Source organism: Suillus subalutaceus (genome assembly GCF_016647625.1).
Source record: "Suillus subalutaceus strain FC151 chromosome Unknown DFJ58scaffold_151, whole genome shotgun sequence".
In the NCBI taxonomy this organism is placed as follows: domain Eukaryota; kingdom Fungi; phylum Basidiomycota; class Agaricomycetes; order Boletales; family Suillaceae; genus Suillus; species Suillus subalutaceus.
Genome location: NW_024540400.1, coordinates 25,520 through 48,417, shown reverse-complemented (window position 1 = coordinate 48,417; position 22,898 = coordinate 25,520). Strand labels below are relative to the sequence as shown.

Below are 22,898 nucleotides of genomic sequence, written 5' to 3'. Positions count from 1 at the left end.
CTAGCGCAGAGTTTAGCTCGCTGGTAGTGAGGCCAAGGACAGCCACGTCGAAGATGATATTGTCGTGGTGCGTTTTTCATGTTCCGCATACCATGCACCATCTGACTCACTTACATTATCATAGAAGTCGAAAGCATCTTCGACAGATAGCTTTTTGTAGTCTCTGCTGCTCACCGTACATGACCCCGTGAGGTGTATCGGATTTGGGCAGTGCTGCTGCACCCATCAGCTCCATATGTAGTTCCAAATATCTATTCAGCTATTGAATGATGAAACTCTCCTAAACTCATTAAATTCTTGACTACGAACCACCGTGAGGCTTCATGCTACACGGATCGAACCTTCGACTCTTTGAAGTCCGATATATATTGTATTCATGACTATATAAAATCTCTTCGATAGCGAAGCGTGGTAGGTGCGTCTCAGAAGATCATCTACTTTCCTCCTTGCGTATGTGCCTGACCGTCATTGCCTAGTTATGAACTTCTTGCAATTAATATTGACGGAGAACTGCGTACTCATCTACATACTTTGGAAGACAGCGCAGATGGTTCTGCCTTATTCTGTAGGACCTCGTGTCCCACTGCCCATGGGACCATCAGCCACATATGCAGCAGGCTTTGGCGCCAGATAAGAGCATGCTTCTGTGTCAAAATTGACGTCTGCGCAGCGACTACTAAGCAAGTCATATCTTCCGAAGTTCCTGACCTCATTTCTCCTTCGCCTCCTCTAGGTATTGGTCCGATACTTCCGTGGGCTCTTGAGACTCAAGAATAGCACAGTAAGTTCATTTCTCAAGATGAGCGTCTCGGCAAATTTCAAACGCCTGCCTTGAGGGCCTGATTCTGTAGCGCCTCGTGTTCCGGCGTAATCGGCTACGGGGCTTTGGCGTCAGATAAGAACGTGCCTCTTTGATGTGCAGAGCACCAACTATATATTTCCACCATTTCTCCCTTCCTACTTTCCTATGCCCCCCAGCCCAAAACATGGCAAGCGCATCCCCACGATCCAGTCCCGCACCTGCCGATACCGACCTCCCGACCAATGAGTAAGTGACAAGTTGGACTGGGTTGTCCACAATACTCATGGACGCAGGAATTCGATCGATACGAATGCAGTGACCGAGGAACCTATCGAGGTCGACCTTCATAAGAATAAGTGAATGTCGAATGATCAGTATGGCATATTCGACATCTGACTCCACTGTCTCAAAGGTCGAGCACCCCGGAGCAGATCCGTGATCAAGTAAAGCTGAAGAACGCGAGCGAGGAACATGTGGTATCCATTGATGGAGGCCTGGGCCGCCTGGCCAGGAACATGTGAATATTAACCAACCGGCACGGCACACTTGATGTCTAACTATATTGTCTCAAAGGTCGAACAACCCGGAGCAGACCGCAGACAATGGGCTCGAGCCGAATAACACGAATGAGAATCCTGCGGTGTCCGTTGAAGGACGCCTTACTGAGATGTGAATGTCAACTCATCAGCATGGTGCACTTGACGTCTAATTATATTTTCTCAAAGGTCAGACACGCTGGGCCAGATTCTCGAAGTCCTCAAAGGATCAAAGATCGCAGAAGAACTCGGGAAAGATGACAATTCAAAGTTTTGGGCGACGTACAAGAAATTTTCGACCGAGTACGACAATGACTTCCTCAGGCGGGCTAATGATGATATGGGCATTGTTCTGACTTTTGTGCGTTCTTTTCTATGTTCGTGAACGTAAATCTAACAGGTGAATCAGGCTGGTCTACTCTCAACCGTCATCGCTGCATTCATCGTCGGAATGCAGCCTAATCCGGGAGACACCACAAATTCCCTCCTCCTCTATCTAATTCAGATCAATGTTAATGGCCCGAATTCTGTACCTGACATCAGCAATCTCTCTTCATCCACAGAATTTCCCCCTTCGACTGTCTGGATACAAATGCTTGCGTATGTTAGTCTCGTGCTCAGCCTCTTGGCCGCATTCGGGGCCACCTTGTGCAAGCAATGGCTTAACTCTTACACAAGAGAGGTACGAGGGACTCTGGAAGAGCGCGGCATATATAGGCAGATAAAACTGGATGGGTTAGAGAATTTTCGCATGCAGAGTGTCGTGCAGGCACTACTTGTGCTCCTCCAGGCTTCGGTCATGCTCTTCGCCCTCTCGCTAAGCGCCAACATGTGGGCCAAGCAAATCGAAATATCCACCGGCATCATCTGCACCACAGCTTTTGGCCTTCTCTTCTACGTGAGCACTATTCTAGTGTCTGTGTTACGTCCAGACAGTCCTTTCCCGACACCAGCCTCGGAGCTAATGAAAGCGATCTGTCAACATTATCTTCCACGCAATTTCAACCTCATTCCTCCCATTTCCCGGAAATCATCCGCCATTCGCTGGATACTGGAGACATTGACAGACCCTGAATTTGTTGATGCCGCGGCTGCGATGGTACCTCGTGTGCAATGGCCCGCGACCTTTGATACTTCAGCAGCCTTCAAATCCTTACGGAATATTTTCGTGGCATGTCGTGACAGGGAAGAGCTATATGTACAGTATGGCAAAGCCATGGCCCATCTTTGCATCCAGCCGGTGAAAATCAGCAAGCACCTTCTGATGTTTTTTCCGGATGTCAAATTTTCGGTCACCCGAAGTCGTTTCATTTACGATGCGTTCATGGCTGGACGTGCTGCCTACGAACAGCTCAAGAATCCACAGGAAGAAGACGCTCAATGCAAGCATCGGGCTAGTGCACGCACTGCTCTGAGAACCATGCTTGTCTACGGACTGGACAATCAACTTTCACGCCCGGACGATGAAGAGTTGATTTGGAAAGGTGATCTGTGCTGGTATCACGGCGACAAGCATGAGCCCAGATGTGAAGAATTTGATTGGCTCATCGATTACCTGGCGGATAGTACAAAGCATGGCATAGACGATGAAACAGAAGGTGACGCTTTGCTTGCACTGAGCGGCATGCGTGGACTAGGGAGCTCTACCAAGCAAGCATCCTACATTAGCTCGCTTATCCACAGTTTGGAGTCCACCAGACCTCCCCGAGTCCGGTATACCGCACTTAGAGCTGTTTTTGAAGCTCGAGAAAAACTGGCTTCTATGGCAAGTCCCTCGATGTCAGAAGTCGACGCACAACTCCTGGATCAGCTTTCTCTCCAAGTCGCTTCTTTAATTACTGTACCCCAAAATAACAACCCCGCGATCGAAGACAATGGACCCGACGCCTCTTCGCACAACGCTCGAGATTCTTGCTACCTCCGCCTTATCTATGCCCTGACAAAGAACAACGAGTGGCATGAACGTCTGACCCGTGATGGCCATCTCAACCGGTGCGTTGACGGTGTCTCTCCTGAGAGTTATTCGCAAGTTGGATTCTACCCTCTTGTGATCTTCGGGCGCATCAAGTCTTCGGGCAAGGACCTTCAAGTCAGTCCTGCTGATGAGAGGTGGCGACTGCTCATCGCACGGACATGGGACGCACTGCAACGTGCCGTAAAGGACGACACCGACATCGATGAAATACCAACCATCGTGACAGCGACGAGGCTGAATTGGCCAGCCTCAGATGATGGTGTTCAGAGGGAGTGGTTTGCAGATCTCGCTGCAAAGGTGCATGGTACTTTGGTCAAAATTGCAGGAGAGACAGGCGAGGCTTGTGAATGATGGTGTAGCTCGGGCCAACGTTGACGCTGCAATAACTCATGTGCAGAACCTGTACAACGCTCTGAGTCGTACGGTTGAGTAACGGAAAACATCGCAACAGGACGATGGAGTCTCGGGATTGTGAAACACATGCATCCTTTCCATAGTTCTTTTACATATTTGTTAGACACGTCGCAGTTCATTCGTATGCATAGATTGGCGCCTGGTTCAGGAAATGGATGTTATTTACTCACAAAATGGCTACAGTAATTATTTATGCTCACTGCAATTGTAGTTCTGCTCTGTCTATCAAAAACTTGTCGGCGACTAGCATATTGGTGCTGCTATCACGTTAGGTACTAAGTGCCACTTAGACAGCTTATCCAGCAGCAAATCGATTTGAACCACACGTTGAGCAGAAGGCAGACCTCTGTTCAGGTATTACATACACAGGGTGACTATGGGTACAGGAGTCAATGTATACAACTGTCGAAGAAAAACAGATATAATGAGATACATCACGCTCGTGTGATCGTGACAGAGGGAGACATAGAGATACTTTATATGTTCTGTGTCTTCGCCCTCGTAAGCCTACAGTTCCAGAGTTCATATGAGCAGGCGCATCGCAGCATATAAAGGTCTGCTTACTCTTCAAATAGGACGCCTCTCCTTGGATCGGCTCGTCTCTTGGCAAGTACTTTCCTGACCTTTCTCTCCTGGTGGATGACGATGAGGAGTACAAAATATTTGAGAGTCAAGCTAGTAATGAGTTCTACAATGATATATAGCTATGATGCACGCAGTGAACAGATATTATGCCGCAAACGTGACGACCACGTACCTTGCGCTCTGGACCATACTAGGTGGGTTTCTCCTGCATAACTTCAAGGGCGTCTGCGCGAATCATGATCCTTTTCTAAGTCGCGATTTAGCATTCACAGAAGGCCAGACAGTACTAGCCACCTACCTAAATCCTCTGGACCACCACATCCAAATACGATCAACAGATCCCCTCCTGTGCCAAATTTCGCATCCGCTTTCATCTGGACTCGATGCACAAGAAACACCCTCGTCGATCAGTTTCCAATGTATTCATCTGGTTGTGATTACATGTGCTGGGTAGACGAGAAAAAGGACGCAATGGGGATTTTGATGGTATTGAATGACATTTTGGGCATGTAACTTGCCCAGCTGCAGATTGGGCTAATGCACTACTGCATGATCACTGACGGAGAGTGATATCAAAGAGGATGAGAGCAACGAAGGAGGGGAATGGGACAATGCTGGGGGTTAAGGCATGGATGATAATGGGAGCAGGGACTCGAGCCAGACTACAAAGCTTGCGTAGTGCCAAGTGTAACGTGTCTGGGATATGGATGTGCTGTAATTAACGTTCACTGGCGAATGATGAATAAATGATTGTGAGTATACTGGGCAGCCAAACTTTCGCCTCAAAGCAGGCGCTGCAATGCGGCTGCATCACTATAACTTGAATTACGCAGTAGAGAGATAGCACGCGGCGTAAAACAGCAGCGTGGGAGACAGAGGGACGTAACCTTCTACGCTCAGCTGAGCGTTACAGAAAAGTGGAAGGGTCGGGCATTAACTCCTATGACGTACTAAGTATCTCTTGGTTCTTCTCTTTCATCATGCCACATGATATCGCTGGCTCATGCGGACTTAGTGATGTAGTCCATACGATCAGAGATGAATTTGAGGCGCGCAAAACCAAATTGTTAGTTTAGCTCGCTGGTAGTGAGGCCAAGGACAGCCATATCGAAGATGATATTGTCGTGGTGCGTTTTTCATGTTCCGCATACCATGCACCGTCTGACTCACTTACATTATCATAGAATTCGAAAGCATCTTCGACAGATAGCTTTTTTGTAGTCTCTGCTGCTCACCATACATGGCCCCGTGAGGTGTATCGGATTTGGGCAGTGCTGCACTCATCAGCTCCGTATGTAGTTTCAAATATTTATTCAGCTATTGAATAATGAAACTTCCCTAAACTCATTAAATTCTTGACCACGAACCACCGTGAGGCTTCATGCTACCGTCGGATCGAACCTTCAACTCTTTGAATTTCTAGATATTATATTCATGACTATAAAAAATCGTTTCGATAGCGAAGCATTGTAGGTCGTCTACTTCCCTCCTCACGTATGTGCCTGACCGTCATTGCCTAGTTATGAACTTCTTACAATTAACATTGACGGAGAACTGCGTGCCCATCCACATACTTTGGAAGACAGCACAGATGGTTCTGCCTTGTTCTGTGAGACCTTGTGTTCCACTGCCCATGGGACCATCGGCCACATATGCAGCAGGCTTTGGCGCCAGATAAGAGCATGCTTCTGTGTCAAAATTGACGCCAGCGCAGCGATTAAGCAAGTCATATCTTCCGAAGTTCCTAACCTCATTTCTCCTTCGCCTCCGCTAGGTATTGGTCCGATGCTTTCGTGGGCTCTTGAGACTCAAGAATAGCATAGTAAGTTCCTTTCTCAAGATGAGCGTCTCGGCAAATTTCAAACGCCTGCCTTGAGGGCCTGATGAGGGCCTGATTTATAGCACCTCGTGTTCCGGCGCAATCGGCTACAGGGCTTTGGCGCCAGATAAGAACGTACCTCTTTGATGTGCAGAGCGCCAACTATATATTTCCACCATTTCTCCCTTCCTACTTTCCTATGCCCCCCAGCCCAAAACATGGCAAGCGCATCCCCACGATCCCCTCCTGTACTTGCTGGATACCGACCTCCCGAGCATTGAGTAAGTGGCAACTTGGACTGGGTTGTCTTTGATACTTTATGGACACAGGGATGCGATCTATGCAAATGCGGTGACCGAGGAACTGGCCATTGAGGTCGACCCTCATAAGAATAAGTGAATGTCGAACGATCAGTATGATATGCTTGACGTCTGACTGTATTTTCTCAAAGGTCAAGCGCCCCCGAGCAGATCCGGGATGAAATAATGCCGAACAGCGCGAGCGAGGCAAGTGTGTCCATTCAGGGAGGCCTAGCCAGGAATATGTAAATATCACCAACCAGCTCGGCACACCTGATATCTAACTATATTGTCTCAAAGGTCAAATACCCTGGATGCAGATTCTCGATATCCTCAGAGGAAAACCTATCGCAGAAGAATCCGGAAAAGATGACAATTTAAAGTTTTGGGCGGCGTACAAGACAGCTTCTCATGAGTACGATTGCGACTTCGTCGGGCGGGCCTACTGACGATATGGGCAATATTCTGACTTTTGTGGGTTTCTTTCTATGTCCGTCAATGCAAGTCTCACAGGCGTATTAGGCTGGTATATTCGCAGTCGTTAACTCGACCTTCATCGTCGGGATGCAGCCTGATCCAGGAGACACTACCAATGTCCTCCTCCTCCATCTAATTCAGATAACTGTCAATGGCCCAAATTCTGTACCTGACATCAACACTCTTACATCATCTACGGGATATTCTCCTTCGATGATCTGGATTCAAACACTTGCGTATGCTAGCCTCGCGTTCAGCGTCTTGGCCGCATTCGGGGCTGTCTTGGGAAAGCAATGGTTGCACTATTACATGACAAATCGAGGACGAGGGACTCTCGAAGAGCGTGGTGTAGACAGGCAGATGAAGCTAGATGGAATAAAATGTTTCCGTCTAAAGATTGTCTTGCAGACATTCCTGGTGCTGCTCCAGATTTCGCTCCTGCTCTTCGGCCTCTCGCTAAGCGCCAACATGTGGGTCAAACAAACCACGATATCCAGCGTCATCATTTGCACCACAGCTTTCGGCATTCTGTTCTATGCGGGCACTATCCTCGTGTCGGCGTTGCGTCCAGACAGCCCTTTCCAGACACCAGGATCGGAGCTATTTGTAGCCATTTGCAAAAGAATGCTTCCAAAGAAATTCACACTCACTCCTAATAAATTCGTCAAATCGTCCGCCGTTCGCTGGATACTAGAGACACCGATGAACCTGGAAGTTGTCGAGGCTGCAGCTGCGATTGTACCTCACGTGCAATGGCCACCGAACCTTGATGCTTCAACAGCCTTCGCACGCTTACGCCAGATTTTCGTGGCATGTTGTGACAGGGAAGAGCTATATGTAATGTTTGGCAAAGCCATGGCCCATCTTTGCATCCAGTCGGTGAAAATCCGCGAGGAACTTCTGGCGTTTTGGGATGATAAATTCCAGTCAACCCGAAATCGTTTCATTCGCGATGCGTTCATGGCTGGACGTGCCGCCTATCTTCGGCTCAAGAATCCATGGGAGGGGGACGCTAAACCGAAGCTTCGGGCCAATGCACGTACTGCTCTGAGAACAATGCTTGTCCATGGACTGTCCTCTAGACTTTCACGTCCGAACGAAGAAGAGTTGATTTGGAGAGGTGACCTACAGTGGCGTCACAGCGACGAGCGTGAGCCCAGCTGTGAAGAATTTGATTGGCTCATCGATTACCTGGCGGATGGCCGTCACGATGCAGATAGCACAGACGATGAAACAGAAGGTGATGCTTTGCTAGCACTGAGCGCCATGCATGGACTAGGGAGCTCTACCAAGCGACGGTCCTACATCAAGTCACTTATCCGCTGTATGGGCTCCACCAGACCTCCCCGAGTCCGGCATAGCGCGCTTAGAGCTGTTTTTGAAGCTCAAGAAGATTTGATTTCTATGACCAGTGTCTCGATGCCACGGGATAGTCGACTCACCACTGCTGAATCAGCTTTCTCGGGCTCTTTTAACTGCTGTATGTCCAAATGATAATCCGACAACCCACGACGCTGGACCCGACGCCTCTTTCCACGAAGATCGAGACTCTTACTACATCCGCCTCATCTGTGCCCTGACGAAGGATGACGACTGGTGTCGACGTCTGACCCGTGATGGCCATCTCGACCGGTGTATTTCTCTAGTTGGTGGAGTCCATTTTCAGTCTGATGCGAATGTTAGATTCTGTGTCCTTGTGATATTGGGGAAAATCAAGTCCTCAGGCAAGGATCTTCCTTTCAGTCCTACCGAGGAGAGGTGGCGGTTACTCATCGCAAACGCATGGGACTTTGCGAGATATTTCATAGAGGATGACGACTACGTTGATGGAATGCCAGCCTTGGTGACAGCGACGAGGCTATATCTGTATGGTGTTCCGAGGGGGTGGCTTGCAGGTCTCCCTGCAAAGGTGCAAAAAGCGTTGGTCGATTTGCAGGAGAGACAAGCGATCCTTGTGAACGATGGTGTAGCTCAGGCTGCCGTGGATGCTGCATTATCCTCTATGCAAAGCTTGTACGGCGCTCTGTGTCGTATGACTGAGGACCAGAACGCCCAGCAAAGGGATGGTAGAGAAGCAACTGCTAGCAGGAGCTCGGTGCGTACCCTCATGAAATTACTATCAACGAGTGCTGATGACATCGTCGCTGCCTCTGACACACCCTTTATCCAGAGCCAGCCCCGTAGCGGATTCCGTTTGGCCCTGCGGAAATTTAAGAAGAATATGAGTAAAAAAGTTTATGTACGTCGACGTGAATGCTGGCGGAGCTGGAATATGGCTGATATTATGCGGAAACCTTCAAGCATTCCCGTCACAAAATCCTTGCTGTTCCGAACGCAGATAATGAAGGTGCTTCAATGAGTCAGAATATTGGGGTAGGTGGTCGTTATTTTGATCTTGAACTTGTCTGAGGTCCACCAAGGATGCGTCACATGGCTGTGCGAATCAAGGAGCATCTGGAGAACCTGCTTCGAAGGTAATCACACCAAACGATTTTGTTTTTCGTCTCTAAATTCTGGTGGGCGCACAGGTTCAGGCTCCTTGGTCTGGCGTGGAAGAAGGTCCTACTCTCCAATTAGTTGATGCTGAACTTCGGGGTGCCCGTGAGGATAAGGAAAGTATGAGACTACTCGAGGGACATGTCACTCCTGTGGCACCCGCAGCGAACAATGGCCCAGCAGGTCTCGCTGTGGCGGACGATTTCCAGACCCCATATCTTCAATCACTCAAAATTTTCAACACTCTCAGTCCGATTCTGGCAAATGTACGGGCCACTCTCCTATGTCGGAAGTGAGCTAATTAAGTTGCATAGGCATATCCTGACGCAAAGATGGCGCTAGGTGCGCTGCATACCGCATCTGAAGTATGTTTAGTTTCGCCCTCTTGTTCAGCAGTCGTTGACTCTATATAGATCATTCTCGATCAAACAGAACGCGACCAATTGGTACAATCTCTTCTCGATAAATTAGAAGAAGTTTACTGCTTCATGTCACGAGACGACACTCTTGGCCAGATTTCATCCAAGCTCAGTATCGTCGAACAGATCGCCCAGCAGACTCTAGAGTGTACGTGTTTCATCAGGGACTACTCGGAGAAAAAGAGCTCTTGTAAGTCATCGAGCTATTGCATTCCGTATATTGTGAATCTTATACCATTATCACAGGGATGATACTCGGGAAAAATGTTGTCTCGGAAACGGATGATCTGATTACACGGTACAACGATGCTTTGGATAGGCTTATGCAACAATTGCATCAGGAATAAATACCCTCCAATGCATAGCTAGACTAAACCAGCCTATACTGCTGTATTGATATATCTATTCTGTACTATTAGCCAGAAACCCTGATACATCATCCCGTTTCCTCGTCTGATAACACTAGCAGACTCGGAGGCTAGTGTACACGAGTCAGTACAAGACGGTACGAAATATGACGGACGTAGTACACACCTCAGCAAGGTTGCAAGAACAATGCTGAGGTGGTCGAGAGGCGAAGCGCGCAGTACAAAAATTTAAATTTTGGTGCTGCCTCGGTCCGGTCCAGAACCGTGACCGTGGCTCGAACTTAGTTACTTGCCTATGTTGGACGAGTGATCGCCATCTCAACCAGCGCATTTCTCTAGTTAACGGACCCCCGAAAATCGGAACTTCGCTTATCGACTTCTGCCTACTTGTGATCTTCGGGTGCGTCAAGTCCTCAGGCAAGGATGTTCCTTTCAGTCCTGCCGAGGAGAGGTAGTGCCTAATCATCACAAACGCATGGCTCATCACTCTCTTATCGCATGGCAACTCAGAGCACGTCGATGGAGTACCAGCCATCGAGACAACGACGAGACTGAATTTGACAGCCTCGGCCCTTGGATAAGTGGCGTGCAAATCTCGCTGCAGAGGTGCATGGAGCTTTGGTCAATACCAAGCGGATTATGAGGATGCTACCGTGGACGCTCTATGCAGGGCTTGTACGACTGAGGACCAGAACGCCCTGCAAAGGGACGGGTGGAACATCGGGGCATTGAAGGACAGCATCAGCAGCGAAGTATTACCCTCGTCGCAGGTCGATTGTAGTCCTGCTTTGTCTGTCAAGAAGTCGCCGACTTGCGTTTTGGCGCTGCTATCACGTTACGTACTCAGTATCACTTTTCCAGCGGTTGAACCACACGTTGAGCAGAAGGCAGACTTCCATTCAGGCGTTAGAAATACAGGGTGACTGTGGGTACAGTGTCAATGTGTACAACTGTCGCAGAAAAACAGACAAATGAAATCCATCACACTCGTGTGACAGAGGGAGACATAGGAACACTCTGTATATTCTGCGTCTTCGCCCTCGTGAGCCTGCAATTCGAGGGATCGTATGAGCAGGCGCATGGCAGCATATAAAGGTCTGCTTACTCGTCAAAATGGGTACCTCTCTTTGGATCGGTTCTTCTCTTGGCTAGTACTTTCCTGACCTTTCTCTCCGGGCGAACGACAATGATGGGCACGGGAGAATTCGAGAGACAATACTTTGATACGCTGCCGAACGCCGCACCCCAGGCTTGCATCATGCCGCGCTGGCCTCTCGTGCCCACCACTATTGAGTCTGGGCGGTGCAGAGCGGTTAACCGCTCGAGCGTTGTAGTGACTTTGCCAGCAATAAGCTCGACGATGATAGAGAGCTACGATAAACACAATGAGAAGTTATGCCGTAATGATAGAACCGCCTACCTTCCGCTCGGGATCTCATGATCCTTCTCGTTGTGATTTAACATTCACACAAGTCCAGATAGTATGAGCCACCTACCTAAATCCTCTGTATCGACGCCTCTGAAGACGACCAACTCATCTCCGTCCTGCGCCAAGTCAAGGGTGTAACGTCCGCTCTCATCTGGACTCGATGTACAAAGAAATACCCTCGTCGCCCTGTTCCTAGTGTATCCATCTGATTGCACGTGCAGGGTAAACGAGAACATGGAAGCAGCGGGATTTTCGAATGTGTCGAACGACTTTTGGCGTATAACCTTGTCAGGCGACAGATTGAGTGGTGTTCTACTGCATGTTCGCTGACGGTGACCGCGAGAGTGATGTTGAAGAGAACAAGAGGGGTGGCAGTCACGATGACGATGCTGGTAGGGTGATGAATGAAGAAGCAAGAGGGGACAACTGTGGCAAAGAGGGCATATAGGATAACGGGAGTAAGCAGGGCGAGCCCGGTTGGGACGACTGCTTCAGTACCGGATTGGAATATGAGTGTGTTGTTCAGATATGGCTTGCTTGTCACATAGTATTCTTACTGGAAGAGGTGAGAACTTGATGTAGGACTACATATAGGATGCGGGTGGGGGTGGAGATGTAGACTGGAACATGTCGGCCCTCGGGAGTACTTAAGTAGGCTAGGCTACTTCACAGCTGAGAATGCAAAAATGGGTATTATATAATCAGGTACAAAGCCTTTGCACAACAATGAACAACAATCGCCGATAGAAGAATGAAGATACTAACTCATTTATAATCACTCGTCCTGCGGTAAACGCCTTATTTAGTTCGAGTATGCTGAGGCCTGAGATCATGTGCACGCATGAGGTAATAGCTCTTTGTTCTTGTTATCTTTCATCATGGCCAGGGACAACTTTACTTTTTTGCAAAGCTCTCAGTACTCAGTAATGATTTCAAGCTTTGGCACTGTCGCTTTTCAGCATGTACTCACCACTAGTCCTGTTGCGGTCCACCTGCCCACACTCGCCACCATAGTTCTCAGTTAGAGGGAACCGTCTGTTCTTATTGCAAAGCCACGTATTTAGTCACTGCACCAGCACTTTTCATTAGGCAAACACTGTTTGTTGCTCCCACTGTCAGCAGGTCGAGAAGCAGACGCCTCCACACAGACCGAAGACTCCCAGTACACTTGGTAGCAGGAATAATTAGAGAAGGTAGGCAGTACAATTACTTTCGGATATGTTCGCTCATTCGTTAACTTCTCAGCTCGGAGTCGCGAAGAAATACGAATGTGGCAACTTGCCAAAGTCAGATTGGTGGTATAATATTGTTTTCAGAAAGATGGGGGAGATACATGTCGCACGTAAGTCTTGTACAATAAAATATGAAGAGGACTGAGGGCGGAGATAGAGAAGTCAGAGAACTCTATCGACCTTCCACCTTTCGACTTTTCCGTGATATTTTGCGAACCTGTCAGCGTCAGGAGTCCCGCAATCAGGCGACGATACCACTCGCACCTCCTGCAGTAGTCCAGATACCTATCTTCCAAATTATTTGTCCACAGATCCACAGCTCTGGGCCATCCTTGACCCCGAGATTACATGCGAAAACCCTATGGAAGACATACATCGCTGGCTCATGCAGAGTCGCCGATGTAGTCTGTACGACAGCCATTGCCAAGATCAGAGATGAATTTGTGGTGCGCAAGACCAAATCGTTATTGGCCCGATGCCTTCCTCACGTGTCGTTTGTAGGCTATGGTTATTCATGCACCCTCCAAGGCTCTCAACTCCAAGGAGGAAGACCTCTGGAAGTTTCGTTTCTACCAAATGCGCTAAACCTGTTTCTGAACTTGGTGATGCTTGAGGTGGACGCGAATATTCCAGACACCACGCACCGTGACGTGCATGAGCAGATCCAGGAGAAGTTCCAGTTGAATTTGACTGAGGAGGAGGCAATCGGTCATTTTTAGGCGTTGTTGAATGAGACGTCATATTTCACTGTTGTACTGGATCGGATTCATGATTTGGTGCAGAGTTGAGTGTATGGGCGGTGAAACTGAGGATAGTCATATCGAAGATGATATTGTCGTGGTGCGTTTCGCATGCTCCGCATACCATATACCGTCTGACTCACTTATATTATTATAGAGGTCGAAAGCATCTTTGACAGATAGCTTTTCTGTAGTCTCGGCTACTCCGTGAGGTGTATTGGATTTGGGCAGTGCTACTGCACCCGACAGCTCCGTGTGTAATTTCAAATATCGATTCGGCTATTGAATAATGAAACTCCCTTTAAACTCACTGAATCTGTGACTACGAACCACCGTGAGGCTTCATGCTACACGGGTCGCTATCACGAACAGTGGGGGCGGATCGAACCTTTGACTCTGGTCAAGGCTTTGAATCTCTGTATATTATATTCATGACTGTCGAAAATCAGTTCGATAGCGAAGCATCGATGCATCATGGGTGCATCTCCGAATATCCTCTACTTCCCTCCTCGCGTATGTGCCTGACTGTTATCGCCTAGTTGTGAACTTCTCACAATTAATACTGACAGAGAACTGCGCGCTGATCCACATACTTCGGAGGACAGCGCAGATGGTCCTGCCTCAAATATACTTGTTCTGTAGGACCTCGTGTCCCGCTGCCCATGGGACCATCAGCCATATATGCAGTGGCTTCGGCGCCAGATAAGAGCATGCTTCTGTGTCAAAATTGACGCCAGCGCAGCGACTAAGCAAGAGTCACACTTCTGATGTTCCTGACACCATTTCTCCCTCGCTTCCTCTAGGTATTGGTCCGTACTAGTGTGGTAAACTCATTTCTCAAGATGAGCGTCTCGGCAAATTTCAAACACCTGCCTTGAGGGTTTCATTCTGTGGCACCTCGTGTTCCGGCGCAATCGGCTACAGGCTTTGGCGTCAGATAAGAACGTGCTTCTTTGATGTGCAGAGCGCCAACTACATATTTCCACCATTTATCCCTCCCTACCTTCCTATGTCCCCCGCAACCCAAAACATGGCAAGCGCATCCCCACGATCCAGTCCCTCACCTGCTGATACCGACCCCCCCACCAACAAGTAAGTGGCAAGTTGGACTGGGTTATTCATAATACTCATGGATACAGGAATGCGATCGATGCGAATGCAGTGCCCGAGGAACCGGCTGTGTCCATCGAGGGCGACCTTCATAAGAATATGTGAATTTCGAACGATCAGTATGGCATACTTGATGTCTGACTGTATTGTCTCAAAGGTCAAGCACTCCAGAGCAGATCCAGGATGAAATCGAGCCGAGCAACGCAAGTGAGGAGCACTTGTTGTCCATTGAGGGAGGCCAGGCCAAGAATGTGTAAATATTAACCAACCGGCACGGCACACTTGACGTCTAACTATATCGTCTCAAAGGTCAATCAACCCGGAGCAGACCCCTGACAATGGACTCGAGCCGAATAACGCGAACGAGAATCCTGCGGTGTTCATTGAACTTACTAAGATGTGAATGTCAACTCATCGACACGGTGCACTTGAAGTCTAAACATATTTTCTCAAAGGTCGGTCACGTTGGGGCAGATTCTCGATGTCCTCAAAGGATCAACAATCGCAGAAGAACTCGGAAAAGATGACAATTCAAAGTTTTGGGCGACGTACAAGAAAATTTCGGCTGAACACGACAACGACTTCCTCGAGCAGGCTAATGACGATATGGGCATTATTCTAACTTTTGTGCGTTTACTTCTACTAGACTCTCGATGCAAGTCTCACGGCTGTATTAGGCTGCTATATTCGCAGCCGTCAACTCCACCTTCATCGTTGGCATGCAGCCTAATCCAGGAGACACTACAAATGCCCTCCTCCTCTATTTAATTCAGATGTCTGTCAATGGCCCAAATTCCGTACCTGACATCAACACTCTTTCATCATCTACGGGATTTCCCTCTTCAACGGTCTGGATGCAATCACTCGCCTATGCTAGCCTCGCATTTAGCGTCTTGGCCGCGTTCGGAGCTGTCTTGGGCAAACAATGGCTGAACTCTTACAAGTTAGTTCGAGGACGAGGGACTCTCGAGGAGCGTGGCATGCAGAGGCAGAGGAAACTAAACGGACTAGAATATCTCCGCCTAAAGACCATCTTACAGGCATTCCTGGTACTCCTCCAGATTTCGCTCCTGCTCTTCGGCCTGTCGCTAAGCGCAAACATGTGGGTCAAGCAAACCACGATATCCAGCGTCATCATCTCCACCACAGCTTTCGGCATCCTCTTCTACGTGGGCACTATCCTCGTGTCGGCGTTGCATTCGGACAGTCCTTTCCAGGTACCTGGGCCAGGGTTATTTACGGCCATCTGCCAAAAAATTCTTAAAATTCTTCAATACGATTTCACAATCATTCCTAACGCATCCGTCAAATTGTCCGCTATTCGCTGGATACTAGAAACATCGACGAACCCGGAAATTCTTGAGGCTGCGGCTGCGGTTGTACATTGCGTGCAATGGCCCCCGAACCTTGATGTTTCAACAGCCTTCGCACATCTACGGGATAATTTAATCGCGTATCGCGACAGAAAAGACCTATATGTGAAAGCCATGGTCCATCTTTGCATTCAGCCGGTGGAAATCGATCGGAGACTTCTGGAGTTTTATCACCATGAACTTCGTTCGACCCGAAATCGTTACATTCGCAATGCGTTCATGGCTGGATGTGCCGCCTACGATCGGCTCAAGTTTGCAAGGAGATCGAACAGTTGGGACGATAGAAAGGTGGATTGGGACACTGAACTGAAGGATCGGGCCAGTGTACGCACTGCTCTGAGAACGATGCTTGTTCACGCCAGAAAATTTGACCAATTTTCACGTCCGGATGATGAACACTTGATTTGGCATGGTAATCTGGACTGGAATCACAGTGATGAGAGTCAGCTCTCGTATCGGAGGGATGAGCCCTTCTCGGATGGAGAGGGGAAGTACCCCCGCTGGAATGACCAAGAGAGCTATGGGCACGGGCATGTGTCCTCCCTGGATCGCAGCAGCGGGTGTGAGCCCTCCTTGGATCGCAGCAGCAGGCATGAGCCCTCTTTAGATCGCAGCAGCAGGCATGAGCCCTCTTTGAATCGCAGCAACAGGCATGAGCCTTCCTTGGATCACAGCAGCAGGCGTGAGCCCTCCTTGGATCGCAGCAGCAGGCATGAGCCCTCTTTGAATCGCAGCAACAGGCATGAGCCTTCCTTGGATCGCAGCAGCAGGTATGAGTCCCTCTTGGATTGCAGGAGGGATCGCTAAAGGAGGCGTGGGCCCAGCTGTGAAGAATTTAACTGGATTATTGATTACTTTGTGGATGATGCAATGCATCGCACAGACGATGAATCAAAAGGTGACGCTTTGCTTGCACTGAGCGCCATGCATGGACTAGGGAACTCTGTCAAGCGACCATTCTACATCGAGTCGCTTATCCGATGTATGCACCCTACCAGACCTCACCGAGTCCGGCATACCGCGCTTAGAGCTGTTTGTGAAGTTCGAGAGGAACTGGCTTCTATGACCAGTGCTTCGCCACGGAATCTCGATGCACGGCTCCTGAATGGGCTTTCCCGTGCTCTTTTAACTGCTGTACGTCCAAATGTGCACCAGACAACCTACACTGGACCCGACACCACTTTCTACGTTAATCGAGACTCTTGCTATATCCTCCTCCTCTATGCCCTGACAAAGAATGATGAGTGGTGTCAACGTCTGACCCGTCATGGCCATCTCGACCAGTGCACGGCTCTACTTGGCGGATTTTCATATAGCTCAGTAATTGTAATGAGAATCGAAACGCCATGGAACAGTACCGGTCATGGTGTTACTGTCGAATTCTACTTCCTCGTAATCTTCGGGCGCATCAAGTCCTTGGCCAAGGATATTCCTTTCAGTCCTGCTGAGAACCTGGAATGGTTGCTGCTCATCGCACGCACATGGGACAACGCTTCACTTCGGATAAAGGATGACGACTATGTCGATGGAATACCAGCAGTCGTGACAGCAACGAAGCTGGATTTGACAGCATCGGATGATGGTGTTCCAAGGGAGTGGTTAGTAGATGTTGCTGCAAAGGTGCATGTAGCTTTGGTCAACTTACGAGAGAGACAAGGGGAGCTTGTGAATAAAGGTATAGCTCAAGCTGCAATTGACGATGCACTATCCTCTATGGAGCGCTTGCACACCGAGTTCAGTCATATGGTCAAGCAACGGAGCACACTAGGAAATCGTGGGAGCCTTAGTGACAAGTATACGGAGATCAGGAGGTCCCTGGACGGGTTTTAGACCGGTGATGACATGTGACACTGAATCGATGATCACATAGTCATGAAGAATATGGTACATCTTCGTTCGTTGGAAGAAAGGGAGCGGAAGAGATCCTGCATGCGAAGGAGAAATGCGGAAGTCGCGCTTGCGTGTTTTGGGTGCGGATAGACTATGAGATAGACTAGTGTATGCGTATGCTACGAGGGAAATCAGTACTAGAGCCCGCCGCCACTCACATCATTCCAAAACCAAGGTTTGAAGGTGCACCGGTGAACCGTGAGGAGGCCACAAAGGCCGCCCTTAGCAGCTTGACAAATGAACAGCGTACGATGATCTGCATCGTATGAGGGACGGTGGAACTTCGGGGCACTCAAGGATAGCATCAGTAGCGAGGTACTTTTACGCATTTGTTACGCACGTAGCAGCTCATGCCTGTGCTTAGCGTCTAGTTCATGAGATGGATGTCATTTACTCACAAAACCGCTGAAGCAAATTTCTACCTACTTTGTGCACAATACGATTGTAGTCCCACTTTGTCTGTCAAAATGTCGGCGACTTGCGTTTTGGCGCTGCAATCACATTAGGTACTGAGTATCACCTGAATAGCATCTCCAGCGGTAAACCGAGTTGTACTACACGTTGAGCAGAAGGCAGACTTCCATTCAGGCGTTAGAAATACAGGGTGACTATGGGTACACTGTCAATGTGTACAACTGTCGCAGAAAAACAGACAAATGAAATATATCACACTCGTGTGACAGAGGGAGACATAGGAATACTCTGTATATTCTGCGTCTTCGCCCTCGTAAGCCTGCAATTCAAGGGATCATATAAGCGGGCGCATGGCAGCATATGAAGGTCTGCTTACTCGTCAAAATGGGTGCCTCTCTTTGGATCGGCTCGTCTCTTAGCAAGTACTTTCCTGACCTTTCTCTCCGGGCGAACGACGATGATGGGCACGGGGGAATTTGAGAGGCAATACTTCGACACGCTGCCCACACCTGGCGCGCCGAACGCTGCACCCCATGCTTGCATCATGCCGCGCTGGCCCCTCGTTCCCACTACTATTGAGTCTGGGCGGTACAGGGCAATTAACCGCTCGAGCGTTGTAGTGACTTTGCCAGCAATAAGCTCGACGATGATAGAGAGCTACGACAAACACAATGAGAAGGTATGCCGTAATGATAGCGACCGCCTACCTTCCGCTCTGGATCGTACTCGATACATTTCTCCTGAATCTGGCGCATAAGTTCACGGGCTTCTTCTCGAACGACTTCATGATCCTTCTCTAAGTTGTGATTTAACATTCACAGGAGTCCACATAGTATGAGCCACCTACCCAAATCCTCTGGATCAACGCCTCTGAAGACGATCAACTCATCCCCGTCCTGCACCAAACTTTCCAGCGCCCAGTCAAGGGCGTAACGCCCGCTCTCATCTGGACTCGACGCACAAAGAAATACCCTCGTCGCTCTGTTCCTAGCGTATCCATCTGATTGCACGTGCAGGGTAAATGAGAACATGGAAGCAGCGGGGTTTTCGAATGTGTCGAACGACACTTTTGGCGTGTAACCTTGTCCGGCGACAGATTGAGCCATGTTCTGCTGCATGTTCACTGACGGGGACCGCGAGAGCGATGCTGAAGAGGACAAGAGGGGCGGCAGTCGCGATGTGGATGCTGGTGGGGTGAGGAACGAAGAAGGAAGAGGGGTTAATAGTGGCGACGACGGCGTGGAGGATAACGGGAGCAAACAGGGTGAGTTCGGCTGCGACGATTGCTTTAGTGCCGAGCGTAAGCACATGATTGGAATGTGGGTGTGCTGTTCAGACATGGCGGTGTGATAAAGGATTATTTATTAATTTTATTGATAAGATGTTACATAGCCAACGTACCCTAAATAATAATCACATTATTAACTCTTACCTAACTTTGATCTCCAACTCTCATGTCGGCTTCCCGTTCAGCTAGTCCTACGGAGGAGAAAGATGAAGAGCGGGTCGAGCAGCACACGGAGGTGACACCCGAGTCCACTGGCGAGTCAACCTCCCCAGAGGAGTCTGCTGAACCTTCAGATACAGACCAGGACACCACAAACGCTCATGCTCACCTCCCAACAGCGGGATCATGGCAAGCCATATGGTCTCCTCAGCACAACACCTATTATTTCTACAACTCAGAAACCAAAGAAACGACTTGGGTAAACCCCCTTCAACCCGCCACCTCTGAATCAGAACCTTCCTCGTCTTCCACCTCCCAATCTGGCCCTTCCACAACAATAGACTCTCACTACGCGGCGTTGCAAGCGAACGCGATGGCGCAGGGTATTGATCCATCCTTAGCCCATCTTGATCCGTCGCTTGCTTCCTCGTCTGGTGTTCCTAGCAATTTTATGTACACCGCAAAGTTCAACGCGAGGACTGGCGCTTTTGCGAAAGCGGATAGTCGCGATCCTACTCACTTGTCAGAGTATGAGCGTGCCAAGCGCATGAGCGAGTTCTACTTTGACGTTGGTGCTTGGGAGAGGGATGTCGATGCTCGCAACAAGGCTGAGATTGAGGCCGAGGCCGAGGGAGAGGGCAAGAAGAGAAAACGTCCGACAAAGAAAGATCTGGTAAGATCCGACATATCGGTTCTGTTCATATCGGGTGTTGAATTCAATTTTACAGGAGCGGTTCAAGGAACAAAAGAGATTAAAGAAGATCGCGAAGACGGCATGGCTTCGAACATAGACACCTACTTACTGTCGTATTAGAAACACCAATTCAAAGCAGTCTGGCATCAATGATTTCCTTAGTTATATATAAAGAAAGCGGATTGTCAGTATTCAAGCGTACAATCATCTTGAGGTCTACGATGATAAGTAACTGCTCATAGTTACCACATGGTGATATCAGCATTAGCGTCCATAGGTATGTCCATTGTTATGCCTCATTTTTGACGATACCCTACGTCGCGAATACGCCGATGATTTTGAAAGGAGGAACACTTTGCCCCTCGTCTCCAAGTACTACACAGTCGACAAAGTGCGATCCTCTCGTGACAAATTGATCAATCACCGCAAGACTTGATGATCCGTCAATGACCGCACAAACGAAAATAAAACAAGACACTCACGTCGGTACCCCATCACTAACGTCTCCTGCATTCTCTATAATCATCCCACCTGCAAAATTATCATCCACCCAACATTCAATCTCACTTCCCTCCCCAATCTGGCTTATAGGCTCCTTCAAGTAATAAATCCCGACATCTCCAGCGCCTACTTTGATAGGTACGCGCAACCTGCTTGTGGGCTGCGTGCTATACCAATAATATCCAGTCGTAAGCAAAGGAGAGGACCCTGTCGGAGGATGTGCCGCTGCCCAACCAGACCCGTAGAAAAGCGACGGAGGTACGGGGTTCACGAGGTCATTAGCAGATGCGCAAAACGGTGCGACTTCTTCGAATGGCCGCGACTCTCTGGGGCGCGTATTAATTCGAACAGGTGGAATTCGTAGTTCAGGGTAGATGGGTACAGGCTGAGATTCTGCTTGAGCAAGAGCTAGTGCGTGTCTCTTCGCGGCTTCTGCACCGTCGTCTACAGGACGTGGTGGTTCAGGCACCGCAGCACCTTTCCTTGCGCCGATACCACCAAAGAGATGCGTATCTGCACCTGGGAGGTAGCCATGTGACATCATGATAGGAATGGTCTCGTACGAATGGCCACCCGCCGTTGACCACGCGGCACATATCTGAGATTGGAAGTATGACACGAGAACGTCGGTGAGAAGTTCATGACCTGTCGGAGTCGCAAGGATGGGGTCCGCAAAGTAAGGCTTGATGAGGTCGGGGTTTGACATGTAAGACGGATATAGTATGGGTTTGACGCTTTACATGTGCGTCAGAAAATATTCATTTGGCAAGTGACGAAATTGTACCTGATATGCGGCACGTCATAGAATTGTGCGACAACATTGTGCCAGTGGTCAGGTCCTGCAAATCCATATGCCTGGTGTATTTGTGAACTAAAATGCCCCAGAATGATGACCGCAGGTTGATCAGGGCGGTCCAATATTGAGCGAACCAGCAACTCGAATTGTTCCATCGCACGCCGGGTGCTGGTAGAATTTAGACACTACATAACATTTCAGCTGGCAATCTGTGCTTACCCTTCATCGTCGACGTCAAATTCGAGTATCACCAAGTCGGTGTTCTCTGGGATATGATGCGAGCTACAGAATCCAAAGTACCCTGAGTTTGTCCGCCTCATAGCACCGTTGGTAAGTTCTGAAGCAGGGTGAGGGAAAACGCTCGACCACCACTGGAAAAAGCGTGAAGGATAGCAGGTAGAAGACAATGGATCATCTCCTGCTGCATGACATGCAGACACTACACAATTGCACTATCAAGATAAGTTCTTTTACGAGATAAAGAACACGCACCAGAACCACCAAGCACACTGATAGTCACAGGTTGACCCAAAAGCGCTTTATGAATAACCCGATGTACCCTCCCCCCCACTCCCCAAATGCAACCTACTCTGCGCCAACGGAACCACTCCGTACTTATTCGCAATCTCATCCTTGGGCCCAAAGACGGGACAAAAGTCAAATGGGTTTGCAGCCTCGGATGAATTGCCGATAAGGTAGTTTGCATCATGCAAGTAATTCTTTGGTACGAGGCCTTCTGTCGTAAATGACCCAGCGCGCGTACGGTTTGAAGAGGATATATACCGCGATACCATGACGAGTAGGACGAACCCGAGGATGATAGCCCATATTCTATTGTTGACGCCTAGCCGCCTTTGATTCCACATGTTAGCGCCTTTAGCAGGATCTGAGCCCATGCCCGTCAATCGGTGTGGATTGGGAGGGGAGATGCGTGCCTTTCCAGAGCCTGGGCGTCGTTGCATAAAACCTTTGAGACAAAAGAGAAAAAATACCGTATAGGCTGCCGAAATACGAAGCAAAGGCAAGATGAGTCAATATTGCTTAACTCCACGTTGAGGTTGTTAGGAACGGAAGATAAAATA

The 22,898-nt window shown here is 48.9% G+C and overlaps 11 protein-coding genes across 11 annotated transcripts; 8 read left to right on the top strand and 3 right to left on the bottom strand.

Annotated features, from left to right (window-relative positions):
• Positions 1 to 814: 814 nt before the first annotated feature.
• DFJ58DRAFT_120881 (uncharacterized protein) lies at positions 815 to 3,841 on the top strand. Its single transcript, XM_041378724.1, has 6 exons — positions 815 to 1,048; positions 1,096 to 1,158; positions 1,215 to 1,319; positions 1,376 to 1,471; positions 1,528 to 1,699; positions 1,748 to 3,841. Exons 1-6 carry the CDS (start codon positions 915 to 917, stop codon positions 3,662 to 3,664), a joined length of 2,487 nt encoding a protein of 828 aa, XP_041238373.1. The 5' UTR covers positions 815 to 914; the 3' UTR covers positions 3,665 to 3,841.
• Positions 3,842 to 6,876: 3,035 nt separating this feature from the next.
• On the top strand, positions 6,877 to 7,772 carry DFJ58DRAFT_860689 (uncharacterized protein; the record flags this gene model as incomplete). Its single annotated transcript, XM_041394014.1, has 2 exons — positions 6,877 to 6,904; positions 6,953 to 7,772. Coding segments are annotated over exons 1-2 (841 nt in total), but the record flags the coding sequence as incomplete, so codon positions are not given.
• A 29-nt stretch (positions 7,773 to 7,801) lies between these two features.
• DFJ58DRAFT_120860 (uncharacterized protein) lies at positions 7,802 to 8,864 on the top strand. The gene has a single exon (XM_041378723.1). It carries the CDS (start codon positions 7,868 to 7,870, stop codon positions 8,399 to 8,401), a length of 534 nt encoding a protein of 177 aa, XP_041238371.1. The 5' UTR covers positions 7,802 to 7,867; the 3' UTR covers positions 8,402 to 8,864.
• Positions 8,865 to 8,951: 87 nt separating this feature from the next.
• DFJ58DRAFT_749153 (uncharacterized protein) lies at positions 8,952 to 10,505 on the top strand. Its single transcript, XM_041387634.1, has 8 exons — positions 8,952 to 9,002; positions 9,078 to 9,146; positions 9,209 to 9,280; positions 9,328 to 9,381; positions 9,436 to 9,669; positions 9,718 to 9,768; positions 9,817 to 10,012; positions 10,069 to 10,505. The coding sequence occupies exons 2-8, from the start codon at positions 9,129 to 9,131 to the stop codon at positions 10,167 to 10,169; spliced, it is 726 nt and encodes a 241-aa protein (XP_041238370.1). The 5' UTR covers positions 8,952 to 9,002; positions 9,078 to 9,128; the 3' UTR covers positions 10,170 to 10,505.
• A 666-nt stretch (positions 10,506 to 11,171) lies between these two features.
• On the bottom strand, positions 11,172 to 11,888 carry DFJ58DRAFT_668122 (uncharacterized protein; the record flags this gene model as incomplete). The annotated part of the gene is made up of 3 exons (XM_041382668.1): positions 11,172 to 11,238; positions 11,296 to 11,561; positions 11,661 to 11,888. Coding segments are annotated over 3 exons (561 nt in total), but the record flags the coding sequence as incomplete, so codon positions are not given.
• A 1,094-nt stretch (positions 11,889 to 12,982) lies between these two features.
• On the top strand, positions 12,983 to 13,436 carry DFJ58DRAFT_733558 (uncharacterized protein; the record flags this gene model as incomplete). The annotated part of the gene is made up of 2 exons (XM_041386309.1): positions 12,983 to 13,297; positions 13,353 to 13,436. 2 exons carry the CDS (start codon positions 12,983 to 12,985, stop codon positions 13,434 to 13,436), a joined length of 399 nt encoding a protein of 132 aa, XP_041238368.1.
• Positions 13,437 to 15,220: 1,784 nt separating this feature from the next.
• Positions 15,221 to 15,630, top strand: DFJ58DRAFT_626619 (uncharacterized protein; the record flags this gene model as incomplete). The annotated part of the gene is made up of 2 exons (XM_041381121.1): positions 15,221 to 15,328; positions 15,379 to 15,630. Coding segments are annotated over 2 exons (360 nt in total), but the record flags the coding sequence as incomplete, so codon positions are not given.
• Positions 15,631 to 16,676: 1,046 nt separating this feature from the next.
• DFJ58DRAFT_120818 (uncharacterized protein) lies at positions 16,677 to 18,202 on the top strand. Its single transcript, XM_041378722.1, has one exon. The coding sequence runs from the start codon at positions 16,945 to 16,947 to the stop codon at positions 17,902 to 17,904; it is 960 nt and encodes a 319-aa protein (XP_041238366.1). The 5' UTR covers positions 16,677 to 16,944; the 3' UTR covers positions 17,905 to 18,202.
• Positions 18,203 to 18,525: 323 nt separating this feature from the next.
• DFJ58DRAFT_813259 (uncharacterized protein) lies at positions 18,526 to 19,727 on the bottom strand. Its single transcript, XM_041391596.1, has 4 exons — positions 19,226 to 19,727; positions 19,086 to 19,174; positions 18,755 to 19,035; positions 18,526 to 18,697 (listed from the first exon to the last, which is right to left on the bottom strand). Exons 1-4 carry the CDS (start codon positions 19,716 to 19,718, stop codon positions 18,631 to 18,633), a joined length of 930 nt encoding a protein of 309 aa, XP_041238365.1. The 5' UTR covers positions 19,719 to 19,727; the 3' UTR covers positions 18,526 to 18,630.
• A 43-nt stretch (positions 19,728 to 19,770) lies between these two features.
• Positions 19,771 to 20,673, top strand: DFJ58DRAFT_813258 (uncharacterized protein). The gene is made up of 2 exons (XM_041391595.1): positions 19,771 to 20,498; positions 20,554 to 20,673. Exons 1-2 carry the CDS (start codon positions 19,833 to 19,835, stop codon positions 20,614 to 20,616), a joined length of 729 nt encoding a protein of 242 aa, XP_041238364.1. The 5' UTR covers positions 19,771 to 19,832; the 3' UTR covers positions 20,617 to 20,673.
• DFJ58DRAFT_813256 (uncharacterized protein) lies at positions 20,674 to 22,879 on the bottom strand. The gene is made up of 6 exons (XM_041391594.1): positions 22,376 to 22,879; positions 22,309 to 22,353; positions 22,036 to 22,255; positions 21,805 to 21,984; positions 21,002 to 21,754; positions 20,674 to 20,950 (listed from the first exon to the last, which is right to left on the bottom strand). Exons 1-6 carry the CDS (start codon positions 22,776 to 22,778, stop codon positions 20,833 to 20,835), a joined length of 1,719 nt encoding a protein of 572 aa, XP_041238363.1. The 5' UTR covers positions 22,779 to 22,879; the 3' UTR covers positions 20,674 to 20,832.
• Between the last annotated feature and the right edge of the window lie 19 nt (positions 22,880 to 22,898).

Coding starts and splice junctions, on each gene's coding strand:
- DFJ58DRAFT_120818 (XM_041378722.1), top strand. CDS start 16,945: ATGCATCGCACAGACGATGAATCAAAAGGTGACGCTTTGCTTGCACTG.
- DFJ58DRAFT_749153 (XM_041387634.1), top strand. Junction 9,382..9,435: donor CTGGAGAACCTGCTTCGAAG/GTAATCACACCA, acceptor GTGGGCGCACAG/GTTCAGGCTCCTTGGTCTGG. Junction 9,670..9,717: donor TCAGTCCGATTCTGGCAAAT/GTACGGGCCACT, acceptor TAAGTTGCATAG/GCATATCCTGACGCAAAGAT.
- DFJ58DRAFT_120860 (XM_041378723.1), top strand. CDS start 7,868: ATGGCTGGACGTGCCGCCTATCTTCGGCTCAAGAATCCATGGGAGGGG.
- DFJ58DRAFT_120881 (XM_041378724.1), top strand. CDS start 915: ATGTGCAGAGCACCAACTATATATTTCCACCATTTCTCCCTTCCTACT. Junction 1,049..1,095: donor ACCGACCTCCCGACCAATGA/GTAAGTGACAAG, acceptor TCATGGACGCAG/GAATTCGATCGATACGAATG. Junction 1,320..1,375: donor GGCCGCCTGGCCAGGAACAT/GTGAATATTAAC, acceptor ATTGTCTCAAAG/GTCGAACAACCCGGAGCAGA.
- DFJ58DRAFT_813259 (XM_041391596.1), bottom strand. CDS start 19,718: ATGTCTGAACAGCACACCCACATTCCAATCATGTGCTTACGCTCGGCA. Junction 19,175..19,225: donor CGTTGATCCAGAGGATTTGG/GTAGGTGGCTCA, acceptor ATCACAACTTAG/AGAAGGATCATGAAGTCGTT. Junction 19,036..19,085: donor AGTACGATCCAGAGCGGAAG/GTAGGCGGTCGC, acceptor TGTTTGTCGTAG/CTCTCTATCATCGTCGAGCT.
- DFJ58DRAFT_813258 (XM_041391595.1), top strand. CDS start 19,833: ATGTCGGCTTCCCGTTCAGCTAGTCCTACGGAGGAGAAAGATGAAGAG. Junction 20,499..20,553: donor GTCCGACAAAGAAAGATCTG/GTAAGATCCGAC, acceptor TCAATTTTACAG/GAGCGGTTCAAGGAACAAAA.
- DFJ58DRAFT_813256 (XM_041391594.1), bottom strand. CDS start 22,778: ATGCAACGACGCCCAGGCTCTGGAAAGGCACGCATCTCCCCTCCCAAT. Junction 21,755..21,804: donor TATGACGTGCCGCATATCAG/GTACAATTTCGT, acceptor GCACATGTAAAG/CGTCAAACCCATACTATATC. Junction 20,951..21,001: donor GTTAGTGATGGGGTACCGAC/GTGAGTGTCTTG, acceptor CGGATCATCAAG/TCTTGCGGTGATTGATCAAT.